The 22638-nt window shown below is 36.7% G+C and overlaps 1 protein-coding gene across 1 annotated transcript; it reads left to right on the top strand.

Annotated features, from left to right (window-relative positions):
• The first annotated feature begins 4561 nt into the window (after positions 1 to 4561).
• On the top strand, positions 4562 to 22223 carry IL20RA (interleukin 20 receptor subunit alpha). The gene is made up of 6 exons (XM_044674622.1): positions 4562 to 4653; positions 12512 to 12690; positions 13355 to 13530; positions 15225 to 15369; positions 18972 to 19111; positions 21417 to 22223. Exons 1-6 carry the CDS (start codon positions 4577 to 4579, stop codon positions 22221 to 22223), a joined length of 1524 nt encoding a protein of 507 aa, XP_044530557.1. The 5' UTR covers positions 4562 to 4576.
• Positions 22224 to 22638: the final 415 nt, after the last annotated feature.

The raw sequence follows: 22638 nt of genomic DNA, 5'->3' as shown, positions 1-22638 counted from the left end.
TATCATCTGCAAACAGGAACAATTGGAGGACCTCGCCATCCATAGCAAATCCCTCTTTAATTGGCATTTTTACCAGGATCTCCTCCAAAGCAGTGACAAAATTACTTTGGAGATCATATCTTTCTCTCTTTTATGCCTCATTTAATGTGGATAATTAGAGAGTCATTGTACAGTATCATTTTTGCTGTCATAGCTTTCAAGAAATTTGAAATTATTTTAATTTATGTTTGGAAGATACCTTGATGAAAAAGAGCCTATATGACAGAATTTTCCTCTACCAAATTGAATACTTTTTATAATCCTAACAATAATAACAATAAGCACGGGAACTCTTATATTCTCTACATGTTTAATCAATTGTGAAATAAAGAGTAAAAACATGGTCTATTGTAGAATATCACTTGTAAAAGCCTGTTTGGTCTCTACTAATACCCTTATTATTAAACAGCTAGGGGTCACTGTGGATAGAACACTGGACCTCAAATCAGAAAGACCTGAGTTCAAATCCAGACTCAGACACTGAGTGACCCTGGGCAAGTCACTTGACCTCTGTCTTCCTCAATTTCCTTAACTGTAAAAATGGGGCAAATAATAGCACTTATCTCTCAGGATGCTGTGAGGATAAAATTTAATAATATTCATAAAGTGCTCAGCACACTGTCTAGAATATACTAGGAATTATTATACAAGCACTAAAGTGCTTGTTCCCTTTCCTTCCTCTGCTCCTTCATTGCTGATACATAACCTTCATGCATTGATAGAAGGTTTGCATAAAGATTTTATATAAATCAAAAAGTGGGCACATAGGTTGATAGCTATTACTATTCTCTATGTTCCTTTTTTGGTGTAAATAAGATTTTAATTTTTTCCCTTGAATTTGACATCTTCCCTTCCTTATGATATCTTTGTACATCAATCTGTCAATGCCTCCACATTTTTGTCATCTCCAACATACATCTCCTTTCTACACACTTTGTCTAATGTGTAGATGAAAAGATAAAAGGGAGCACTTCACCCTCAGGAAGCTTATAGTCCAAGAGTTGCTTTCCCTTCCCTTTTTCTCCCTTTTATTGTCACTTTTACTTCCACCATAATCACATTGAGGACTGTGATTTTAGGGTCTAAGTGAAATAACTCCTCTGTTTTTCATGGTCAAAATAGGTTGTTTTGCTCTTTGAATATTTTTTCTTTTTCTCTTCTTTGTTATCATCCCATTTTTCATCCTTCCATGCCCATAAGATGATGTTGCTTAGTTTGATCTTTTGCCAAGCTTGCTTTAAAGTGCATTTTACCCACCTCTACTTCTTTCTGCTTTATAAGCTGATATAGCTTGTATTCTGCTACCAGTCTTCCTCATAAAATCAGACAAATATTATAGTCTACAGAGGTGTAACATTTGGCATCTCTTTCCACTTGCAAGTTGGCTAAAGTCCTTTCTGAATTCCTTTGGTCTTTTGGCAATTGAATTACATAATCAAAGTACTTTACAAATATTATTTTATTTTATCCTCATTACTCTGGAAGGTAAGCGTCTTCTACATTCTATAGATGAGGTAATTGAGGTAAACAGAGGTTAAGTGATGTCGAAGGCCAAATATGAACTCAGATATTTCTGACTATAGGCCCAGTGGTTTATCTACTAAGTAACCTAGATGGAGTGAAACTTCTGTAAAAAATTATTATAATTGTTATTAGAATTTCTGTTGTCCGTTACCTATTTTTATATACCTATTTTAATTATGTGCTTAAATAGTTCAGAAATGAGTCTTTTAAATTATTTGCCTTAAGTTTTTCTTATTATAATCCTTTAATCTAGCTTTTTGTTCATTTCGATCTTGACTCTAAATCAAGGATAATTCTCATATAAGTAAAAAGTATTTTAGACCATTAAAATATAATATATTTCAATTTTGGGGGTCCTTAACCTTGGATTGGTTTTTTGAAAAAAATGTTTTGATCACTCTTTTAATATAATGAGTTTTCTTTGTATTTCTACATATTTTATTTCATGAATTTAAAATCTTAGAATTGATTCATGAGCTTCACCACACTGTCACAAGGCTCCAGAATACAAAAGTGGATAAGAATGGTTCTTTGTTATTTGATGTCTATCATGTCCAGCATGTCGACTCAAAGGAAATATTTATAGCACAAGAAAAATGAAGCTTCTTTGTAGCCTATAAGTCTTTGGCCTTTTTCCTTTCTTGCTACTAGAACTTACTTTCCTATGAATTTCTCACTATATTTACCTTTTCACACTTTTACATTGAAATCACTGGTTTTAAGGAAGGAATGAAGGAATGGAGGGAGGGAGGGAGGAAGGAAGGAAGGAAAGAAGGAAGGAAGAAATGGAGGAAGAAATTTGAAGGTAAAAGTACTGATTGCAATGCACTTAAAATGTACAAAACATTGAGTTAAGAGTCAGGGATACAAATAGAAAAACAAATCAGTCCCTGCTCTCAAGGAGTTCACATCTGTTAAGGGGATAAAATACATATAGGAGATTTCATCTGCAAGTCAGATGGAAAAGTCTATGATCCTTAGAATGCAGGGGCAAAGCAAATGGCAATTCATCTCTTTAATATTATTTCCATTCATAAAAACCACATCTATTTTTGATGTTGAACTATTTGACAAAACCAAGGGCTTTGATGATAAGAACTTTCTTTTCTCTCTTTTTTCCATTTTTTGGTTCCTTTTTCTTTCCTCTTTTCAAGAGCAGACTCTACAGAAGAGGCAAATGTTTTAGCTCCAACAGAAACAGTTGGGTTTTTTTGGAGGGTTTCATCAAGTACCTCTTTAACCAATATTGGTACATAAGCAATAATTACTGACATATTGATGGTTTTGCAAATACCCATGAGTAGTAAAAATGAGCCCAGAAATCATGTTTCTCATTGCCTTTAGACATAGAATAACATCTCTACCAGTTCCTTTTTTGGCCCTCTGAGTAGTACATGTGAAATATCCTATTTAGCTGCAATTTTCTTCCCCCTTTGTTTTTGTTTTTGGTGAGAAGCCAAGATTAACATGACTTCTCTTCTAATAGTTCATCTATTCATTGGTTATTGTTCAAAGATATTGCACTTATGATACCTACAACCAACATAGAGTTTTGGAGATTATCTAAACATTGTGATTCTTAGTGTTCTTTACCAATTTTTTTTAACCATTCTGCTATCATCACTAAGGACCTGGAAAAAAGGCCCCATAGGAATAGGTGCCATTTTGTATTCTTGTTTGTTTCATGGATTACTGTGGTAAAAATAAAAATAACAAAATGACCAGGGTTCTGGTCTCTTTGTGGTTAGAGGTGATGAAGCTTTCTGTTCTCAGCTAGGATAATTCAAGAAAAACAGTCTTAATCTGTTGCAAGAGGTCATGCTGGAGATTTTTCTTACATGATAGAACCTGCCAGAGGATTACTACCTCATATGGTTGTACTAAGAATCAAATGAGATGACTATATTGAGTGCTTTGCAAATCTCTTTTTTTTTTTTAAAGGCAAACAGGGTTAAATGACTTGCCCATTTAAGAAGTGTCTGACACTAGATTTGAACTACAGGACTAGTGATCCATCCACTGTGCCACCTAGCTGTCCTGTATTGTAAATCTCAAAGTACTAGATAAATGGTCATTTTTAATATCTCTGGTCCTCAGTTTATTCATCTGTAAAATGAGGAAGTTGAACTAGATGACCATTAACTCTCATCTCTAATTCTATGACCCTTACGATCCTATGGCATCTACAAAAATGGGAATGATATTAGTTTTAACGTCTACCTCATAGGGCTATAATGAGGCCATCATTAGATAATGTATATAAAGAGTTATTTTTCAGACTTAAAAGTGTCATATAACTTTCAGCTATTATTAATAGCATACATGAACCAAGCAAATTTATCCAATCCTGGGCCACCCTCAATGGCTTCGTTGAAGGACTTCTTGACTCTCTGCACTAGAATTGCTGCGATATTTCCTAGATTCTTGTCAAGAAGAAAACATGGGCAATCATGACAGGGCATGTTCCTAACCCACTCACGCTATTACTCAGTGCTTTGATTACAAATGAAATTTAAGTTCCTCTGCTCCTTGGATTGTATCTCTTAGTCCTGAGTTTAAAACTTGGTTTTTTTTTTTTAATTCTACGATGGTCCTTCTGCTTCTTTTATAATCTAGGTATGTGATATTTAGAAACTTCCTCAATCCTCCATGATTGCATTAAAATAGTAGCTAATTGCTCTCCAATTGATTCCATTGATTCATTAAATTCTCTAGTATGAATTTAGTAGGACCTAATCATTTGAACAAATCAGCTTATTTGCTTTCACTGATTATCTATTGTAATATACTTCGTATATTGTAATATCCATCATCCTACCCCTTTTAGTAAAAACATAAAGGTTGTTATACAATTTGGTCATTTTGTGTTTTAAGCACATATTTTCCAATCCAGTAAGGAGCAAATGCTTTTCTTTCTCTGTTAAATCGTTCCCTTTTTTTATTTTTTTTTTCAGCTCATTGTATCAGTAGCGGTTTACCTAAGCCAACCAATGTCACTTTTTCATCAGTAAACATGAAGAACATTCTACGGTGGAATTCACCAGAGGGTCTAGGAGAAGCTGGAGTTGTTTATACTGTGCAGTATCTTATGTAAGTTTTCTATTTGTTTGATTTTTCCTTTCCACAATCTTTGAACAAGGACTCTTACAATATAAATAAAGATAAACTTTTTATAGCATCTTATAGCATCAAATAGCAGCTCATAAACAAATGAAAGTTAAGTGACTCATTAATTCTGGTATATTTTCCTTTTAAATTAAAGTGACAAAATGTTTTGTTTGTTTTCATTAAAGAATAAGCATTGAGAGGCCGCTAGGTAGCACAGTGGACAGAATTCTAGTCTTGGAGTCAAGAGGATCTGGTTCAAATCTGGCCTCATACGCTTCCTCAAAGCATGATATAAATGCTGGTTGTTAATTTTTCTGGGCCTCAGGTTATCCATCTGAAAATTAGGGAATTGAACTACATGATCATTAAGCTTTCTTTCAGCTATAATTCTATGACATATATGATCCTCTGGCATTCCCACCAAGAGCTTCCTGGCTATGTGACCCTGGGCAAGTCACTTAATCCCTATTGCTTAGCCCTTGAGGCTCTTCTACTTAGAATTGAGACTAAGACAGAAGGTAATGATTTTTTTAAAAGAAGCATTGGTCCTGGTCAATGAATAAACATTTAAGTGGAAAAGAATGGACAAAAATTTCCAGCTTGATGCAAATGAACAGGACAATCCATCCATTTTGAAACTTATTCATGGGCAAAAAGTAGCTCAGATTTTCTTATGTCAACTTAACTTAAATTTAGTGAATAATCACAGGCAACAAAATCAGTCCTTCCTCATATGGTGAATAATGGTAATGACCAACCTTGGCCCCAGTGAAGCGATGACAAAATTCATCTCCCTCCTTTAGCTCCCAACTCTTTGTGACTCCATTTGAAGTTTTCTTGGCAAAGATACTAGAGTAGTTTACCATTTCCTTCTCCATCTCATTTTACCAAAGAGGAAACTGAGGTAAATAGGGTAAAGTACCTTGCCAAGGTTCACACAGCTAGTAAGTTTCTGTGGCCAGATATTTGAACACAGAAAGATGAATCTTCCTTACCTCCGTCCTGGCACTCTATCCATTGTACCACCTCACTGTCCGTCCAAAAAGGTTTGTGGTGCATAAAACAAAACCACCACTTTTTAATGAACACATTAAAGAGAAATATAGATTTATAATATTCCTATAATTAAAATGCATGACATTTTCTCATTGATTTAGAAATTTTCCAATTGGTGATTTTGAAATTTAAAACAAGCTCTTGGATTCATCTCTGAATTTATTCCTCGGTATCGGTTCACTTCCAAATTCTCCTTTAGGTGGAGGCACAGGGCTTATTCTGATCCTTAGATGTTCATGTGATTGGAGGGCTGGGAATGGTGAGAGGATAACCACCCATGATTTATGTCAGCAAATACAGTCTTGATTGCACAACTAAAAAAAAAAAAAAAAAAAAGCTTCCAGATTTCTCTGCTATAAAGGAGTATTTATGAGTTTGTGCATGTTTGAAGTCCATGTGAGAACATTTAAAGGAAGCAACAATAGAGCTGGGTAAAAAAGCATCCCAAAGTCGCCAGACTCCTCCAAGTGGTGAGGCTGCAATCTCAATCAGTTCAGTGGGCTCAACATTTGTTCAACATAAGGAATGCCAGGACAGATTGTGTTGTTGAGTTAAGCTAAGACGTAACTCCTGCCCTAACAGAGCTGCCAGCTTAATAAGGAACATGACATATATGATACAAAGGAATAGTTCCTAAGTGCCTAAAAAGGGTGTCTAGAGCTCTACCCTGAATAAGTGGGGCAGGAGGGGAATTATTACATAAAAAATAAAGCCAGTTGGGGCAGCTGGGTAGCTCAGTGGATTGAGAGCCAGGCCTAGAGACCGGAGGTCCTAGCTTCAAATCCGGCCTCAGACACTTCCCAGCTGTGTGACCCTGGGCAAGTCACTTGACCCCCATTGCCCACCCTTACCACTCTTCCACCTATGAGCCAATACACATAAGTTAAGGACTTTAAAAAAAAAAGCCAGTTCACAAGAATGGGGGAAAAAAACCCTTCTTTATTTGAACTATGGAGAGGTTCTCTGTTTCTCATTCTGTCTGCAAAGTTGCTAGTTTACTAGTTTCATTTAAAGCTAATTACTGCTAATGCAGTGATTAGAAATGAGATTAAATTTAACCTAATTGCCTATCGGTACTTTCATAAGAACACATAAATAGAGATGAAATTAAATTGAGTTAGAAGATAATTAGCTTTTTAAAAGTTAAGAAATGCCCTTCCCAATAATGCATCTGGAGCAGCTTAGCATTTAACATACCATACTGTACTGTATTTGCAGTCATAGCTTGAAATGTCTTCTTTGATCTGCTACTGGTACCATTTTAACTTCATATAACAAACCTTAGGATCACAGGGCTTGAAGCTGGAAGAGACCTTAAAGGTCATCTAGTCCAGGAGTTCTTACACTTCTTTAAGACCTTGACCACTCCCCAAGGGCAGGTAGGTGTCTCAGTGGACAGAGAGCCAAGCCTGGAGATGAGAGGTGTTGGGTTCAAATGTGACCTCAGATACTTCCTAGCAGCATGACCCTGGGCGAGTTACTTAGCCCCCATTGCCTAGCTCCTAATTCTCTTCTGCCTTAGAGCTAATACAGAGTATTGTTTCTAAAACAGAAGGTAAGGGTTTTAAAAAAAGGACATGCTCCATTTGGCAGTTGGCTGAAGCCTATGGACCCCTTCTTAGAATCATGTTTTTAAATGCATAAAATAGAGGATGGTTATGTGGCTCAGTGGATGGAGAACCAGGCCTGGAGATGGGAAGTCCTGGGTTCAAATCTGCCCTCCTAGTTTTGTGACACTGGGAAAGTCACACCCTCCATTGCCTAGCCCTTGCTACACAGTGTTGATTCTAAGATGGAAGGCAAGAGTTTTCAAATAAGCAAAATAAAACAAATAAAATTACAAAGTTAACCAATTGTATCAGAAACATTTTCAAAATTATAAAGGTTTCAGATTAATAGACACTGAAATCTCTCTATAGATTCCAGATAAGGATCCCTAATCTAAACCAAGCCCTCATTTTACAGATGAGGCTTCAAGAGATAATGTGACTTGCGCATGGTTACCCAGGTAGTAGGTAGCATGGGACTCCAAGTCATCTTAGACAATTTGTTCAAACAGCCATGAAGTCTCCGAGGTAGGCACTGTGGGGCACTTAGAGTTTGGTCAGACAACAAAGATGCCACAGTCATCCACTGAATTCCATGCCATCTCCAGTTATCTTGACTTTTGTCTTGGCACTGGGGCTTCAAAGACACTGGAAGAGCCCTTTTCTTTTTTTTTTTTTCCAATTATCATTCAGTTAGTTTGCAGAGTCAACATTTTTTACCTACTAACCATAATGGATCCCAAAAGAAAATGCATTCTCACTATAAGGACTTAAAAGTGATTTCTGATTTAAAAACTATTTTTCTTAAATATCTAAGTCTTCTTTTTTAGTTGCAAAGAAATACATTTACTTGTACAACTCTGCCATACTTAAATCCAATTCACACAAAAGTCATTACCCAGTAATGTCATTGATCTTCTTCTTCTAAATGAAAGACAAACATACAGCAGATAGCAAAGATGGATTCCAAATTATCTGCTCTGATTCCAAATGCAATGCCTTTTCTACTACACTAGGTTCCCTCCCCATTAAAAGGTTCTTTCCTCTTTCTCTCCCTACTCTCACCCAACTTCTACCACAGACTCAGGTACAATAGTTTTTCTACACATGTAGCCTTATTATTGATATGTTGGCTGAAATAGTACATAAATGTCACCTTGTCAGATACTGTAGTTGTCCTGATCCTTATAGAAGAATTTCCTCAGCAGTGGTGTTCAATATATTATAATTCATACAGTGGTGATCTATATATACACACACATATATATACACACACACACACACACACACACATACACACACATATATATATATATATATATATATATATATATATATATATAATTTTGGTTATAACAGAGGTCCCTAATTGGGGACTTTTTACAAAAATATTTTTATAATTATATTTTAATGTAATCGGTTTCCTTTGTAGTCTTATGTTTCATTTTATGTATTTAAAAGCATTATTTTGAGGAAGAGTCCATTGGCTTCACAAGACTGCTAAAGGGTTCTGACACCCAAAAAAAGGTTGAGCCTCTATTAGTCAATAGGATCAGACTTTCAATGTTGTGTCTTGGCTGGCTTGGTAACTTTAACACAAGTGACTGAATGCTTGCAAAATCTATTTTTATCCAAAATATATCTTTTTAAGAGAGTAGATCTCTTTGCCAAGAAGCATAGTTTCCCTCAAGAGAGTAGTGCCAACTACATCCTCAAATTTCAAGCCAATGCTTTCTGGATAATTGTTCTTGTTTTATAGTGGTTTTATATGACTACTATTTCATTGATAATTATTATATCATAAAAGTTAAAGCTCAGTTGCATAAACTCAGTTACCTCTCCCTTCATAATGAATAAAATGGCAAAGGAAATCCTCCTGTATAGGGTGAGGCATTTGGCAGAAGGGATTTGTGGGATGGATGATTATCTAGCTTTAATAAAGAGGGCAGCTAGGTGGCACAATAGATAGAGTTCTGTGCCTGAAGTTAGGAAGACTCATCTTCATGACTTTAAATCCAGCCACAAATACTAGCTCTGTGACCCTTGACAAGTCACTTAACTCTGTTTGCCTCCATCTCCTCATCTGTAAAATGAGCTAGAGAAGAAAATGGAAAACCATTCTAGTGTCTCTGCCAAGAAAAACCCAAATGGGGTCCCAATGAGGGAGACATAACCAAAACCAAACAACAACATTATATATAGGAGCTACACATTATATCAAGTGTGTATAGAAAGACTTCTTTTGTTTATCATAGGGAGACTAATTGACTTTCATAGGATCTTAGAACTAGAAGTAGAAGAGAATTCAATGACCATCTAGTCCAGTCTCTTTATTTTATATCTGAGAAAACAGACCCAAGAAAGATAAGTGATTTGCCCAAGTTATCAAAGTGGCATCTGACAGAAATAGAATTTGAATGAAGGTCTCCTGACTTTTGAACTAGAACTTTTTCCAATTTACTACAATTTCCTATGCTCTTGTGCTCATTCATGGGTTGCCAAATATAAGTATATGGGAGAATTAACTAGATACTCTATGACAGGCAAGAAAAACCTGCCTGAATACAGGCATCCATTCCACATCCTGGGGGTTAGGAGCACAGGACCCCCATGATCTGGAAAATATGAGTAAAATTTTGGCCCTCCTTTCATATCAGAGAAGATGTCTGAATTTTTTTCCTTTTTCTTTTATGGGGTGTTTACAGTTATTTATTGTAAAATTTAGGTAAAGTATTTGGTCATAGCTATATAGTTCCTTCATTCTTTACTTCCTTCCTTCCTCCCTTCCCTCCTTCCATCATTTCTTTCCTTTTTCCCTCCTTCCTTCCTTCCTTCTTTCCTCTTTCCCTCCTTCCTTCCCTCCTTCCCTCCTTTCTTCCTTCTTTCTTTCTTTCCTCTTTCCCTCCTTCCTTCACTCCTTCCTTTCTTCCTTCTTTTTCTCCTTCCTTCCTTTTCTCCTTCCTTCCTTCCTTCCTTCTTTCCTTCCTTCTTCATTTCTTTCCTTTTCTTTGTTTCTTTCATTCTTTCTTTATTTTGTTATATATAGAGTTTCTAAATATATTATGTTCCCTCTATATATATTTTGCTATATATAGTTTCTAAACTTTTTTTGTGTTGTCTATTGGCCTTCATGTGTCATCTGTGGCTTCTGAAAAACTCCCACAAAATTCGCATTTAATCTTTTATGCCAACCCATGATATATCAAAACCACAAAGGGGAAAGTCATAATATGGCAGCAATACCTGTATAATGAATTTGCATGATAACTTTTATTATACTCATCTCTGCTCTTGTTTCCTCTGCCCCCACTCTGTCACTATACAAACTCTAGTCAACCATCAAGTATTTATTAAACGTTTACTATGTGCCAGACACTGTGCAAGTTATTAGAGGTATAAACACATAAATAAGATTGTGCCTGCCCACATGATGTTTACATTCTGGGGGGAGACAAAATGTACATATATAAGTATAGACAGAACGTAATATATACACAATAATTTGGTGAGGTAGCATACTAGGAGCTGGGGTGGGGGGGGGGAGATCAGGAAAGACCTTTATACTTGATCTGGGTCTTAAAGGGAATTAGAGGGACAGCTGGGTAGCTCAGTAGATAGAGCTAGCCCTAGAGAAGGGAGGTTCTAGGTTCAAACCTATCCTCAAACACTTCCTAGCTCTGTGACTGTGGGCAAGTCACTTAACACCACTTACCTCTCTTCTTCCTTGGAACTGAAACTTAGTATCAATTTTAAGACAGGTTTTTTGGTTGTTGTTATTTTTATGGGCTTTTTGTTTGTTTTAAGTATTTTTTGTTATTGTTAAGAGAATTAGAGATTCCAAGAGACAGAGATGAGGAGAGTGCTTTTAGCATAGAAATAGCTCTTGCAAGGGCCATATTCCTTGAGCATAGAAACTGTATTTGGCTTCATTTTTGTATCCCTGGCACTTAGCACGGGATATTAGACAAAGCAGAAGCTTGTAGGCATTATGACTTATATTACAACTACCAAGATGGCCAAAGGTAAGGCTTCTTGAGCTTGGGAGTTCTGAGTGACACTGGGCTCTGAAGCTTGGCATCTAAACCAGGTCCAGCATCAGTATATCAACCCCAAGGAGCAGGGGTCCACCAGGTTGCCTAAGGAAGAGAGAACCAGCCCATGTCAGAAACAAAGTTGGCCAAAGCTTTCCTGTTAATCAAAATGGAAACAGACTTATGAGTAGTGCCTATATGCCTAACCTCAGTGAAATATAAAGATCTAGTCTTAAAAACATTCAGTCATGTGAATCAGTCAATAAATATTTATTATTTACCATATGCCAGGCACTGTGCTAAAAGCCGAGGATACAAAAAAGAGACAAAAAGACAATCTCCACCCTCAAGGAGCTTACAATCTGAAAAATATAGTAGGTGCTTCATAAATACTAACTGGATTCATTGGAACTGCCTGCTGTGAAGGCACATAAAAATGAAAAAGCACTCTATTATTAAATAAAATCCTCTATCATCTGTATCTAAATAAAGTTCTAAAGTCCAAATTTGTATTCTATTATTAATAATTTGGTTTAGTGGGTAGAACATTGTGCCAGATATGAGGAACCTCAATGTTAGTCTCATTTCCACCTCTGTTGTCTCTTACCAATTGATTAAATGGCAATAATAGACACCACTTATTCTACCTTACAAACAGTATGATTAGGAAGACAATGAGTGTAAAAGCCTTATTATTATTAGTTTTAAAATAATTTTGGTGGAGTCTAGCAGTGGTTTCTATTAGATTTTTTATGTCAATCTGGCTTAAATGTTGTATAAAATGTTTGAGGTGTGGAATCATTAAAACCAGCAATGATAATTGTTCAAGAGCAGGATGACTTTATCTTTCCTTTTACCATCCGAGTGACTTCAGTACACGTGATGAGTAAAACTCGCATATATCATTACCCCCGAATTAGATCACCCAAAACATAAGACTCTTGTACTGTAGACTAAGAACATAAAAAAAAGTTTTACCATCCAAATGATATTTCTCAGAAGAGAAAAGGAATGACAAAAAACAATGACTCATGAAGAAAATGCTGGCAGCAAAAGTAGATACTTCTTTGTCTCCATGACAGACACCTTTGTTTTTTACTGGAGAAAAGGTCCTAACTTCCAGTCTGTTTTAGGTAATGACTGCTTTGACTGTAATGAACAATAAGCATTCAAGTTTTTATCACGTACCACTTTCTCCTTATGCAGATATGGCCAAAAGAAATGGCTGAATAAATCAGAATGCAGAAATATGAACATAACCTCCTGCGACCTTTCCTGTGAAACCTTTGACTATGAAGAACAATACTATGGGAGAGTTAAGGCCATCTGGGGGAAAGACTGTTCCAAATGGGTAGAAACAGAACGTTTTAATCCATGGTCAGAAAGTAAGTAATGGAGTTAAGCATCAGAGGTTATTAACAGATTGGGAAGGATTACTCCCAGCGATCCCTCTCTTCGTTTCTCCACTCTCATCTATTGGTGCCTAAAAAATAATTTAGCCTTGTAAAGTAAATGAGATCCCTGAATTCTGTGTCAGTTCTAATTTGGGTTCTAATGCTGCCCCTCCCACAAACTTTTTAAATCAGTTTTTAGACCTCAACTTCTCACTTATAAGACTGAAAGGTTTTAAGGTCCTGCTATCACTAAAATCTAGTCTTGGATACACTGATGAATCTGTTTTGGGGAGACTTTTTCATGATCAGGGATCATCAGCATTTAAATGTTTACTGAGGTTTCTGAACTCATTTTAGAAAAGTGTTATCTAAATACAAAACACAGACTTATTTTTGTAACTATCTGAAGTTCAGAATTTGGGACATAGTGATTTTTCCCTTTTGATGCTATAGTTTCATGAGAACACAGAATGTAAAAGAATATAGGTTTACGTTATATCCTGTACATGACAAGTTATTAAAGCAAAATGACAAAAAGGGTCTCATGATTACTTCTCTGATGTGATTGTGTACCATGAACCTCATGAGGTTTTACAAGCTTTCAGCATGGAATTACCTTCAGCAAATAGATAAATATCCTTTTCTGTCCATCTAGCGCAAATTGCACCCCCAGTGGTTGCATTGACTCCTGGTGAGAAATCCATATCAGTCATTCTGACAGCCCCTGAGAAGTGGAAGATAAATCCAGAAGACCCTTCTGTATCCATGCACCAAATCTACCCCAGTCTGAAATATAATGTATCAATCTACAATACAAAAGCAAACAAAAAGGTAAAGTCAGAGTGAAGATGAAGCCTTGCATCCAATGTCTGTATCCCATGAAACTCAATTCTTATAGATAACTTTGTCACTTTGCTCTGTGTGTGTGTGTGTGTGTGTGTGTGTGTACGTGTGTGTACTTTGCATTTCCAAATGCAATTCTTTTAAGTATGCAGCATTTATAAAATATGCTGTTTAAAGATGGGTGAAAACAGTTGGAGTTAACTTGCATGATGACTCCTGATTTTCTTCTCTAGAGAAACTCCCTTTTAACATTGCTCCTGGACTAGTGTGCAGAAATCATGGTTATTAACTACGTAGACCTATATTTTTTGTATAATGCCCATCGGTTTCTCAAACCAAGGGATAACGAATGCTAACAAGAGTCAAACAGGTAGATTTTGATAAGAATTATCCAGTGCATTATCATTTGTCACTATTTCTATCCAGTTCCCATTCATGACACAGAAATTTTATCTAAAGGAAAATGGTGGTGGGAAGGTTTAGTTGTTTTGTTTTTCCTTAAGTGCTTATAGCAGGGCAGCTACTGGCTCAGTGGATTGAGATCTAAAAGTAGAGATGGGAAGTCCTGCATTCCAATTTGACCTCAAATACTTCCTAGCTGTGCGACCCTGGGAAAATCACTTGAATCCCATTGCCTAGCCTTTACCCCTCTTCTGCCTTGGAACCAATATAGAGTATTGATTCTAAGACAGAAAGCAAGGGTTTAAAAAATAGTTTATGGTGAAAAGGAATTTGTTATTTCTTATTCTTTAGTTGCTTTTCTTCTCAGAAGTCATATTTACCTATGAATCATCATCATTATCCCATATTCAATTACAAAAAGTTGTCATTTCATCCACCCGCATAATAGTCTTCTAAACATTCAACATAAAAGAACAATGATAGGTGGTGACCCATCGTTGGGCCATTTCTATTTGATCTCAATAAAATATAAGTTGAAAAGAATAAAAAATTTTTTTAGAAATAGTAATAGATGGCAGTTGTGTAATGCTTTAAAGTTCACAAACTATCTTACTTACATTATGTCATCTGGAATGAATAGCTAATAATAATAGCTAACATTTATCTAATGCTTACTGTGTTCCAGGCTGAAGAGAATGCCAAGCCTAAATTCAGGAAGACATCTTCATGAGTTCAAATCTGGCCTCGGACACTAGCTATGAGACCCTGGGCAAGTCATTTAACCCTCTTTGCCTTGATTTCTTCATTTGTAAAATGAGATGGAGAAGGAAATGCCAAACCACTCTAGCATCTTTTCCAAGGACACCCCACATGGGGTCACAAACAGACAACTATAATGGAAAATGATTGAAAAACAAATGTTTCAGACACCATGCTAAATGCTTTACAATTATTGTCTCTTTGGTCCTCTCAACAAGCCCATGAGCTAAGTATTTCAGAATTATTCCAGTTTTGCAAATGACAAAAAAGAGAACTTTCCCATAACATGGCTAATAAGTATTTCAATATTGTGAGGTTCTTACCACAGGGCTCCTTATCTTCATTTTATCGATGAGGAAAATTGAGGTTCAAAGAAATTGTGTGATTGCCTGTGGTCACAGAGCTAGTGTCTGAGGAATGATTTGAACCCAAGTCTTCCCAAATCCAAGTCCAGCTTTCTAGCAACTACAAGATATTCTCTATGAAATTGAGCTATAAAAATTTTCAATCCCTTTTTCTAGTGGTACAAATTTGTAACAAATCATACATTGGAGCTTCCCCAGCTGGAGTCGGATACTCTCTATTGTGTCAGTGTGCAATCCTATGTCCCGGGACCACTTCGAAATTCTATGCCTTCAGAAAAGCAGTGCATCACTACCTTGAAAGGTATGTTTAAAAAAAATCTCAGTGTGTGAAGAAGAAAATCTGATAGAATCAAAAGGAAGTTGGATTATGTCGCCACCTTATCGAAACAAAAGCAAGAGGCAGCAGGCTATAGTGGAAAGAACACAGGCTCTGGTGTGAAGACATAAGTTCAAATCCCATCTCTGACACAGCTAAGTTCAAGTCCTATCTCTTTCACTTATTATCCATGGGATCATACTACATGTGTTTCAGTTTCCTCCCCAGCAAAAAGAAGGGCTTGAGATTCCTTTCAGCTCTAGACCTATGATCATATGATCCACTGGGAGGCAAAAGTGGCAATTACCTGGAACATAGCAACCATTATTCTTTGCTCTAGTTACTATCTAATCTAAAAGAGTGCTTTCAAACAGAAAAGGGATAGTGATGGAAAATGAATCTTTGATTTCACTGGTATAGAGAACTCCTCTGTGTGGAAATTCCCTCTATCAGTTTAGGTCATCAGCATCTTTCTGTACAACTTAAAAGTCTTAGCAAGTTGCCTGGAGCAACCATAAAATAGACAATATGGTCCATTTTCCATATTATACAAGAATTTTTGCAGTTATTCCCTGAATCTCTTACCAATGAACCACTGTTCCTCTAAGCCAAAGAAAGAGTCATGAGGTTTTTTTATCTAGGCTTCTTTCCAAATGACTGTCTTGGGCAGTGTCTCCAACTGGCAGTATGCTATTCCCCAGCCATCTCTGAACTGTGTGGGTTTGTCTCTCTCTCTCTCTCTGTTTCTTTGCCTATACCTTCATACTCTTGATCGTATTTTTAGGTTTCTCTCTAAAAGATATACCGTTAGTTGAAAAGTGTTTGGTAATTTCTCTAGCATGTCCTTTTTCTTTTTTTCTCACGTCAGCATCCTAATCCCATTGGTCCCTCTAGTTCCCAAGTTCACAGTGTAAGAGATGACCTGACCCTTTGAGGCCAGGTAGTCCAACCCTTTTGAATGAGGACACCAAGGCAGAAAGCAAATAAATCACTTGTCCAAAGTGACAAGTAGCAAATCGCAAAGCAAGGATGTGAACCTACATCAGGAGATCATTAGGATCCTAGATTTAGAGCTGGAAAATACCACAGAAGCCAACTAGTCCTCTCCATTTTATAGATGAGAATTCTGAGGTTTTAAGAAGTTCAATGACTTGTTCAAGGTCACAGAGGTAGAGGCCATAATGCCAAGATTTGAATTTATGTCCTTGAGGCATTTAAAAAAATATTCACCATACTTCCTTAAGTATTTTCCCATTCCATATGTTGTACCCTACCTCCTGTTTTAAGAAGAAAATAAATAAAAGCTTTCACTATCCATATTTTCTTTACTGTAGTCAGTGATTCCTGGGAATTTAACAAGTAGATAGGTAAGATAATAAATAAGTCTCTATGAAAACATGATTTAAGTACTTAACTGTGTGCAGAACACTCTTCTAGTAACTGAGAGAAATATAAAACTTAGACTTGACTTGGTTCCTACCTGTCAAAGAGCTTATTATTGAGTTAAGGAAGAAACAGTAACACAAATAGCTCAATACACAACATTATAAGATAATTGAATCAAAAACTATATACAACAAGGGGGATCAGAAAGGGCTTTCTGGATGAAGTGGCATTGGAGATCAATCAAAATCAAAGCTATAGTTAGAATAAGAACTAGGGAAAACTTTTCACATAAAGCAAAGTGTTTTTTGGATTTGACCCAAAACATAAAGGATTAAGTTAAAAGCCCAGCGAATAATGTTTAGCATTTTGCCACTACATGTCACAGGGCAGGAGAAAGCAAGTCACCAGGCAGTCCTTTACTCCTTAGTTACCTCTCTTTTCTCTTTCCTTTCTTCTCTCTGGAAACATCTGACAGTAAATCATTATTTCCAGGTTGCAAGAAACCTTCAGTTCATCTGAAAGATACTAGAGTAATAGATTTTATAAATGGAGCAGCATATGCCTTCTTCCCTAATCTAAGGGTCACTAAATCCCAAAATGGAAACTTGAAAAGAAAAGAAAAAATACTTTTATCACAATAAAATTCATCTCCATCATCTTACTAATCTCTCATAAATGCACTGATTTAGGGAAGTGCTTAATTCCTTTCTTGCTATATCCCCAGGGTCATAGAACCCAGATATGAACACAATTCCCCACTCCAACCCAATTTCAAAGTAAAATGTTCTACAGGGGAAAAGGAAGGAACATATGCTAATGGATATTCTCTTCTAGAACCTTCATGGCATCTTTCTGTAAATTTAAGAATGATGGGCCATCTGTCAAATTAACCAAAGTGTCAGTCAAGCCAAAAAAAAAAAATAAGCCAGACTGAAGGAAATGTCTCACTTAGGGAGGCTGTGACTTGTTTATTAACAGCTTGGGCAGTGGTCAGATGTTAGAAATGAATTGTCAGTGAAAATCATTTAAGCAGTTAGAAGAAATAGATATCAAACATATTAAATGTGTCATAAAGTGGTCATAAGAGTTGGTTTCTGCAGTGTAATGGTTATCATACTCACCTCACATGCGGTTCGAAACCAGATAGTAACAAGAATTTGCTTTGGGGCAGCTAGGTAGCACAGTGGATAGAGTGCCAGGTCTGAAGTCAAAAAGACCTGAGTTCAAATCCAGTGTTATATGACCCTGGACAAGTTATGTAAAGCTATTTGCCTCAGTTTCCTCATATGCTAAATGAACTGGAGAAGGAAATGGCAAAGTATTCTAGTATCCTTGCAAAGAAAATCCCAAAGAGAGTCATGAAGAGTTGGACACAACTAAAATGACTGAACAACAGTGAAGTGTTCATATGGACTGTAAGCCCTCTTAGAATCACAGAATTTGAGATTTGGAAGAGACCTCAGCAGACACAACACACATACAAAAGGATGAGTCATCTAGTTTCTGCTTGAAGACCTTCAAAGAGGTGGACCCCATTACCTCCTCGGTCAGCTCATCTCATTTTTGTTTAGTCCTGATTATTAGGACATCAAGTCTTAATTTGCCTCTGTGTAGCTTACCCTGCTTCTGCCATCTGGGGCCAAAGAGAACAATTTTAATCCTTCCTCCATGTAATAGTCCTTCAAACAGGGGGGTGTCTATATGAGTCTTCTCTTTTCCAAACTAAACATGCCCAATTCCTTCAATCAATTTTTCTTTTTGAAAAAACCCTTGCTATCCCTCTGAGAATCAATATCACATATTGGTTCCAAGGCAGAAGAGTGGTAAAGGTTAGGCCAGTGATGGTGAAACTTTTAGAGGCTGAGTGCCCAAACTGCACTTTCATGCTGCATATGAGCCCCCACTCCCTTACCCCCAGACAGAGGAAGAAGGAAGCTCTCCCACTGGGCTCCTGAGCAGAAGGGCAGGTGAAGTGAAAAATGTTCTCAGACTCAGTGAAGAGGGAGAGTGGAGCAGCCTTCACCAATGTGGGGCCAGGCAGTAGGGGTCACATGACTTGTCTAGGGTCACACAGATAAGAAGTGTCTGAATCCAGATTTGAACCCAGAACATCCCATCTCTAGCCCTGGCTCTCAATTTATTGAACCATCTAGCTGTCCCCTTCTACCCAACTTTTACCATTTTTTCTTTTTTCTTAACAGATCAAACTTCAGAGCTGAAAGTAAAAATCATCCTTTGTTATGTTTTGCCCATTTCTGTTACAGCCTTTATTTTTTTAGTAATAGGCTATTCTATGTACAGATATATACATGTTGGCAAGGAGAAACAACCAACTAACTTGGTAAGTTCCTATCATCTAACAACACCAAATATAATGGCAATTATGTTGTCAAAAGGCAATTTGACATCGTGGGTAAGAAGCTTATTTGGGTTGACCTGGGTTGAGTTCCTGTCTCTGACACATAAGGTGGTGTGACTAAGCAAGGCATGTACTGGCTCAGTGTCCTAACAGTGGTATCAAACTCAAAAAGAAGCAAAGGCTAATAATCCTTGCATAAGGATCCCTGCAGGCCACAGATAGACTTAGAAAACTATATATTAACCTTATCTATGGTTTATTATATTCTTATTTATTTTTATTGTCTTTCTCAATTATTTTTTAATCCTTTTGGACCACATATAGGAATATTGTGAGCCATATGAAGCCTCGTAGACAATTCTAGACAATTCTCAAAGACTACAAGTTGAAGAGAAGGTAACAATCTGCATTAACAGAAGGAATTTCTTCCCCTGGAAATTCTCTATATCAATGAAATTACTGATACAGGGCCTATTCCTGTTAAAAACAATTTTTTATTAAAACCAAAGATTAAGGGTCTTTGAAGAAAAGCAAAACTATTAGGAAATGTACCATGTTTCTAGATTAGTGGACAAGTCCCATTGCACTTATTACATTCATACCATGCAATCATTTGGTATGGGGATTGTGAAAAATATACCGAATGGATTTCTAAATAACTACTCTTTGGTTATTTTAATAATTTTTACTTAGCATATTCTTTTTTTAAGTCCTTACTTTCCATTTTAGAATCAATACTATGTATTGGTTCCAAGGCAGAAGAGTGGAAAGGGTTAAGCAATGGGGTTAAATGACTTGCCCACACCTAGGAAATGTGTATAGCTAGATTTGAACCCAGGATATCCAAACCTGGCTTTCAATCCACTGATCTACCTAGCTGCCCCCACTTATTAACATTATTTAAGCACTTAGATAGTTATGTTGTTGTTCTTTAGTTGTGTCAGATTCTTCATGACCCCATTTGGGATTTTTTTTGGCAAAGATACTGGAGTGATTTTCAATTGTCTTCTCTGGCTCATTTTACAGATGAGGAAACTAAAGCAAACAGAGTTTAGCAACTTGCCCAGGATCACACAGTTAGTAAGTTTCTAAGCCCAGAAGACAAATTTTCCTGACTCCAGTCCTGGTACTCTATCCACTCTGCCACCTAGCTGCCCTTAGATAATATAAGCAGAATTACTTGCAAAGATAGATTTTTTTATTGCGTGAAAATAGCTATGAGGATAGTTTATTTTACTGAGTTAGTGTAATGATATCTTTAATCCAAATAGGGTCACAAAGAGTGAGAGTCTCCTGAAAACAACTGAACGACAACAATGGGACATATTGGAGAACTCAGGCTTGTTTTTGTAATTGATTATTTTATACAAAATTAAACTTTATAGGGAAGGCAACAATTACATATTGGCCCATAATTAATAGGTTTCCTTTAGAGCAACTCACAGGGGCATTGACACGGATAATTGAAGGTTGACTAAAATTTATAATTTTTGATTTTGTCTTATTTTAATCGTCATTATGGCACAAGGGAAGAAAGTATAATTATTTAGCTAAATTTAGCTAAACAGGCATGAGGCCACATTGGCTAAATGGTGAGTAAGTACTCTTTTTGAACGTCAAATTCCTTCTCTTTAAAAGATTGCCCTCTTTTTCAGAGTTTTGAGGAAGATTAATGGAGAAATATTAATGAAGATTTCTCAGGCCTTCTGGCCATGGTTTGGGATGGATAGAAAGTAATATTATACTTCCTTTGTTTTTTAAATCCTTACCTTCAGTCTTAGTATCAGCTCTAAGACAGAAGAGCAGCAACGGCTAGGCAGTTGTTGGGGTTAGGTGGCTTGCCCAGGGTCACACAGCTAGGACGTGTCAGAGGCCAGATTGGAACTTAGAATCTCAGGTTTGGAGTTCTAGCCACTGAGCGCCCTGGCTACCCCTGTACTTCTGTTAAATCTTGGTTGTGTGTTCATACAAATAAACAGGTCTTGGTAATTATTGGTCAGAGATGGGATTGTGGATCCAGATCCATTAAATCAGCTGAGGTAAACATTCCCACTGATAAGGTTTTCCCCTAGTTTTGTCTCATTCTGTTACCACTTCATCCTTGCAATTTCCAAGAAAGCTTGGGACTTTTGATCTAAATGCCAGCGGAACTGACTTATCATTTCCACTGCCAAAGGTGGCTAAATGTTGATCGTTTAAAAAAGGGATCTGATGAAACAAGGTTTCTTTTAAAGCAATGCTTATTTTCATTTTTGAAAGAAATTTTAAGCTCTGTTTCTCTTTTTAGGTATTGATTTATGGAACTGGATATGACCAAAGACTTTTTGCACCAGCTGAAAAAATAGTAGTTAACTTTATTACCCTTAGTATTGTGGAAGATGCCAAAACATCCTCAAAGGATATGAATGGAATGGGGGGAAACAGTGATATTTCTGACCCAAACACTGTTAAGAATATGCAGGGCAAGAGCCATCAGGAGGAATCTGAAGTGGAGCACTTGGGTTATGCTTCAAAGGCAATGGGCATTTTTTGTGACAATGAAGAAACTTTACACTGCCTTTCAACAGTTCAACAAGGATTACTTTGTGCTTCAAAAACAAAAAATGAATCCATCATAGAATATGAGTTTGATGTGAGACCTGGGGACATCGGGATAGATCATCATGATCAGGAAATTCACTTGCAGGATGGAGTACCCTTTCAGGGCAAAGTAATGTTTGAGTCTGAGGCTGCTTTAGCAGATTTTGGCCAAGAAGCCCTACTTGGTTCATACAATCCACAACTAAGAAATCTCCAACAGAGAACACAGGAAAACATAAAGACAAAGAAGGAACAAGAGGAAGATGAGGAGTCAAGGATACTCGTAGACTGGGATCCACAAACAGGGAGACTATGTATACCATCTCTATCTGATTGTGAACATGTGGTAGATGAGAAAGGAAGTGAACATTCTGAATATAATGAGTACCCAAATGAGGGATTTTTGTCAAAACTCTATGATGCTCAGGTACCCCACAAATCTCCCCAAGGAAATGAAACCTATCTCATGCAATTCATGGAAGAATGGGGACTACACATCCAAATGGAAGACTAGCTTTAGAAGCTTAGTCTATTTGTTATACTGATATTGTTTCACCTAGGTGGTACAATGGATAGAGCATTGGACCTGAAGTTAGGAAGACTCAATCTTCATGAGTTCAAATCTGGCCTCAGACACTTAATAGCTATGTGACCCTAGGCAAGAAACTTCTTTTACCTCAATTTCTTCATCTGTAAAATGAGCTGGAGAAGGAAATGGCAAACCACTCTGGTATCTTTGCCAAGAAAACCCCAAATGGGCTCCCAAGGAATCAGACACAACTGAAAAACAACTTAACAACAATATTGTTTCCAGGTGTAAACATCCAGGCAGATGAACTAAACTTCACTAGAATAAATCACTTCAGAGAAAAAGACCAGTTTTTACAAGCAGATTTTCCTCCCAAAATTTAAAATATTTTTTACACAAT

The sequence above is a fragment of the Gracilinanus agilis genome, chromosome 4, assembly GCF_016433145.1.
Source record: "Gracilinanus agilis isolate LMUSP501 chromosome 4, AgileGrace, whole genome shotgun sequence".
Taxonomy (NCBI): Eukaryota; Metazoa; Chordata; class Mammalia; order Didelphimorphia; family Didelphidae; genus Gracilinanus; species Gracilinanus agilis.
Note: the sequence above shows the minus strand (reverse complement) of the source record. Positions and strands in the feature narration are given on the sequence as shown.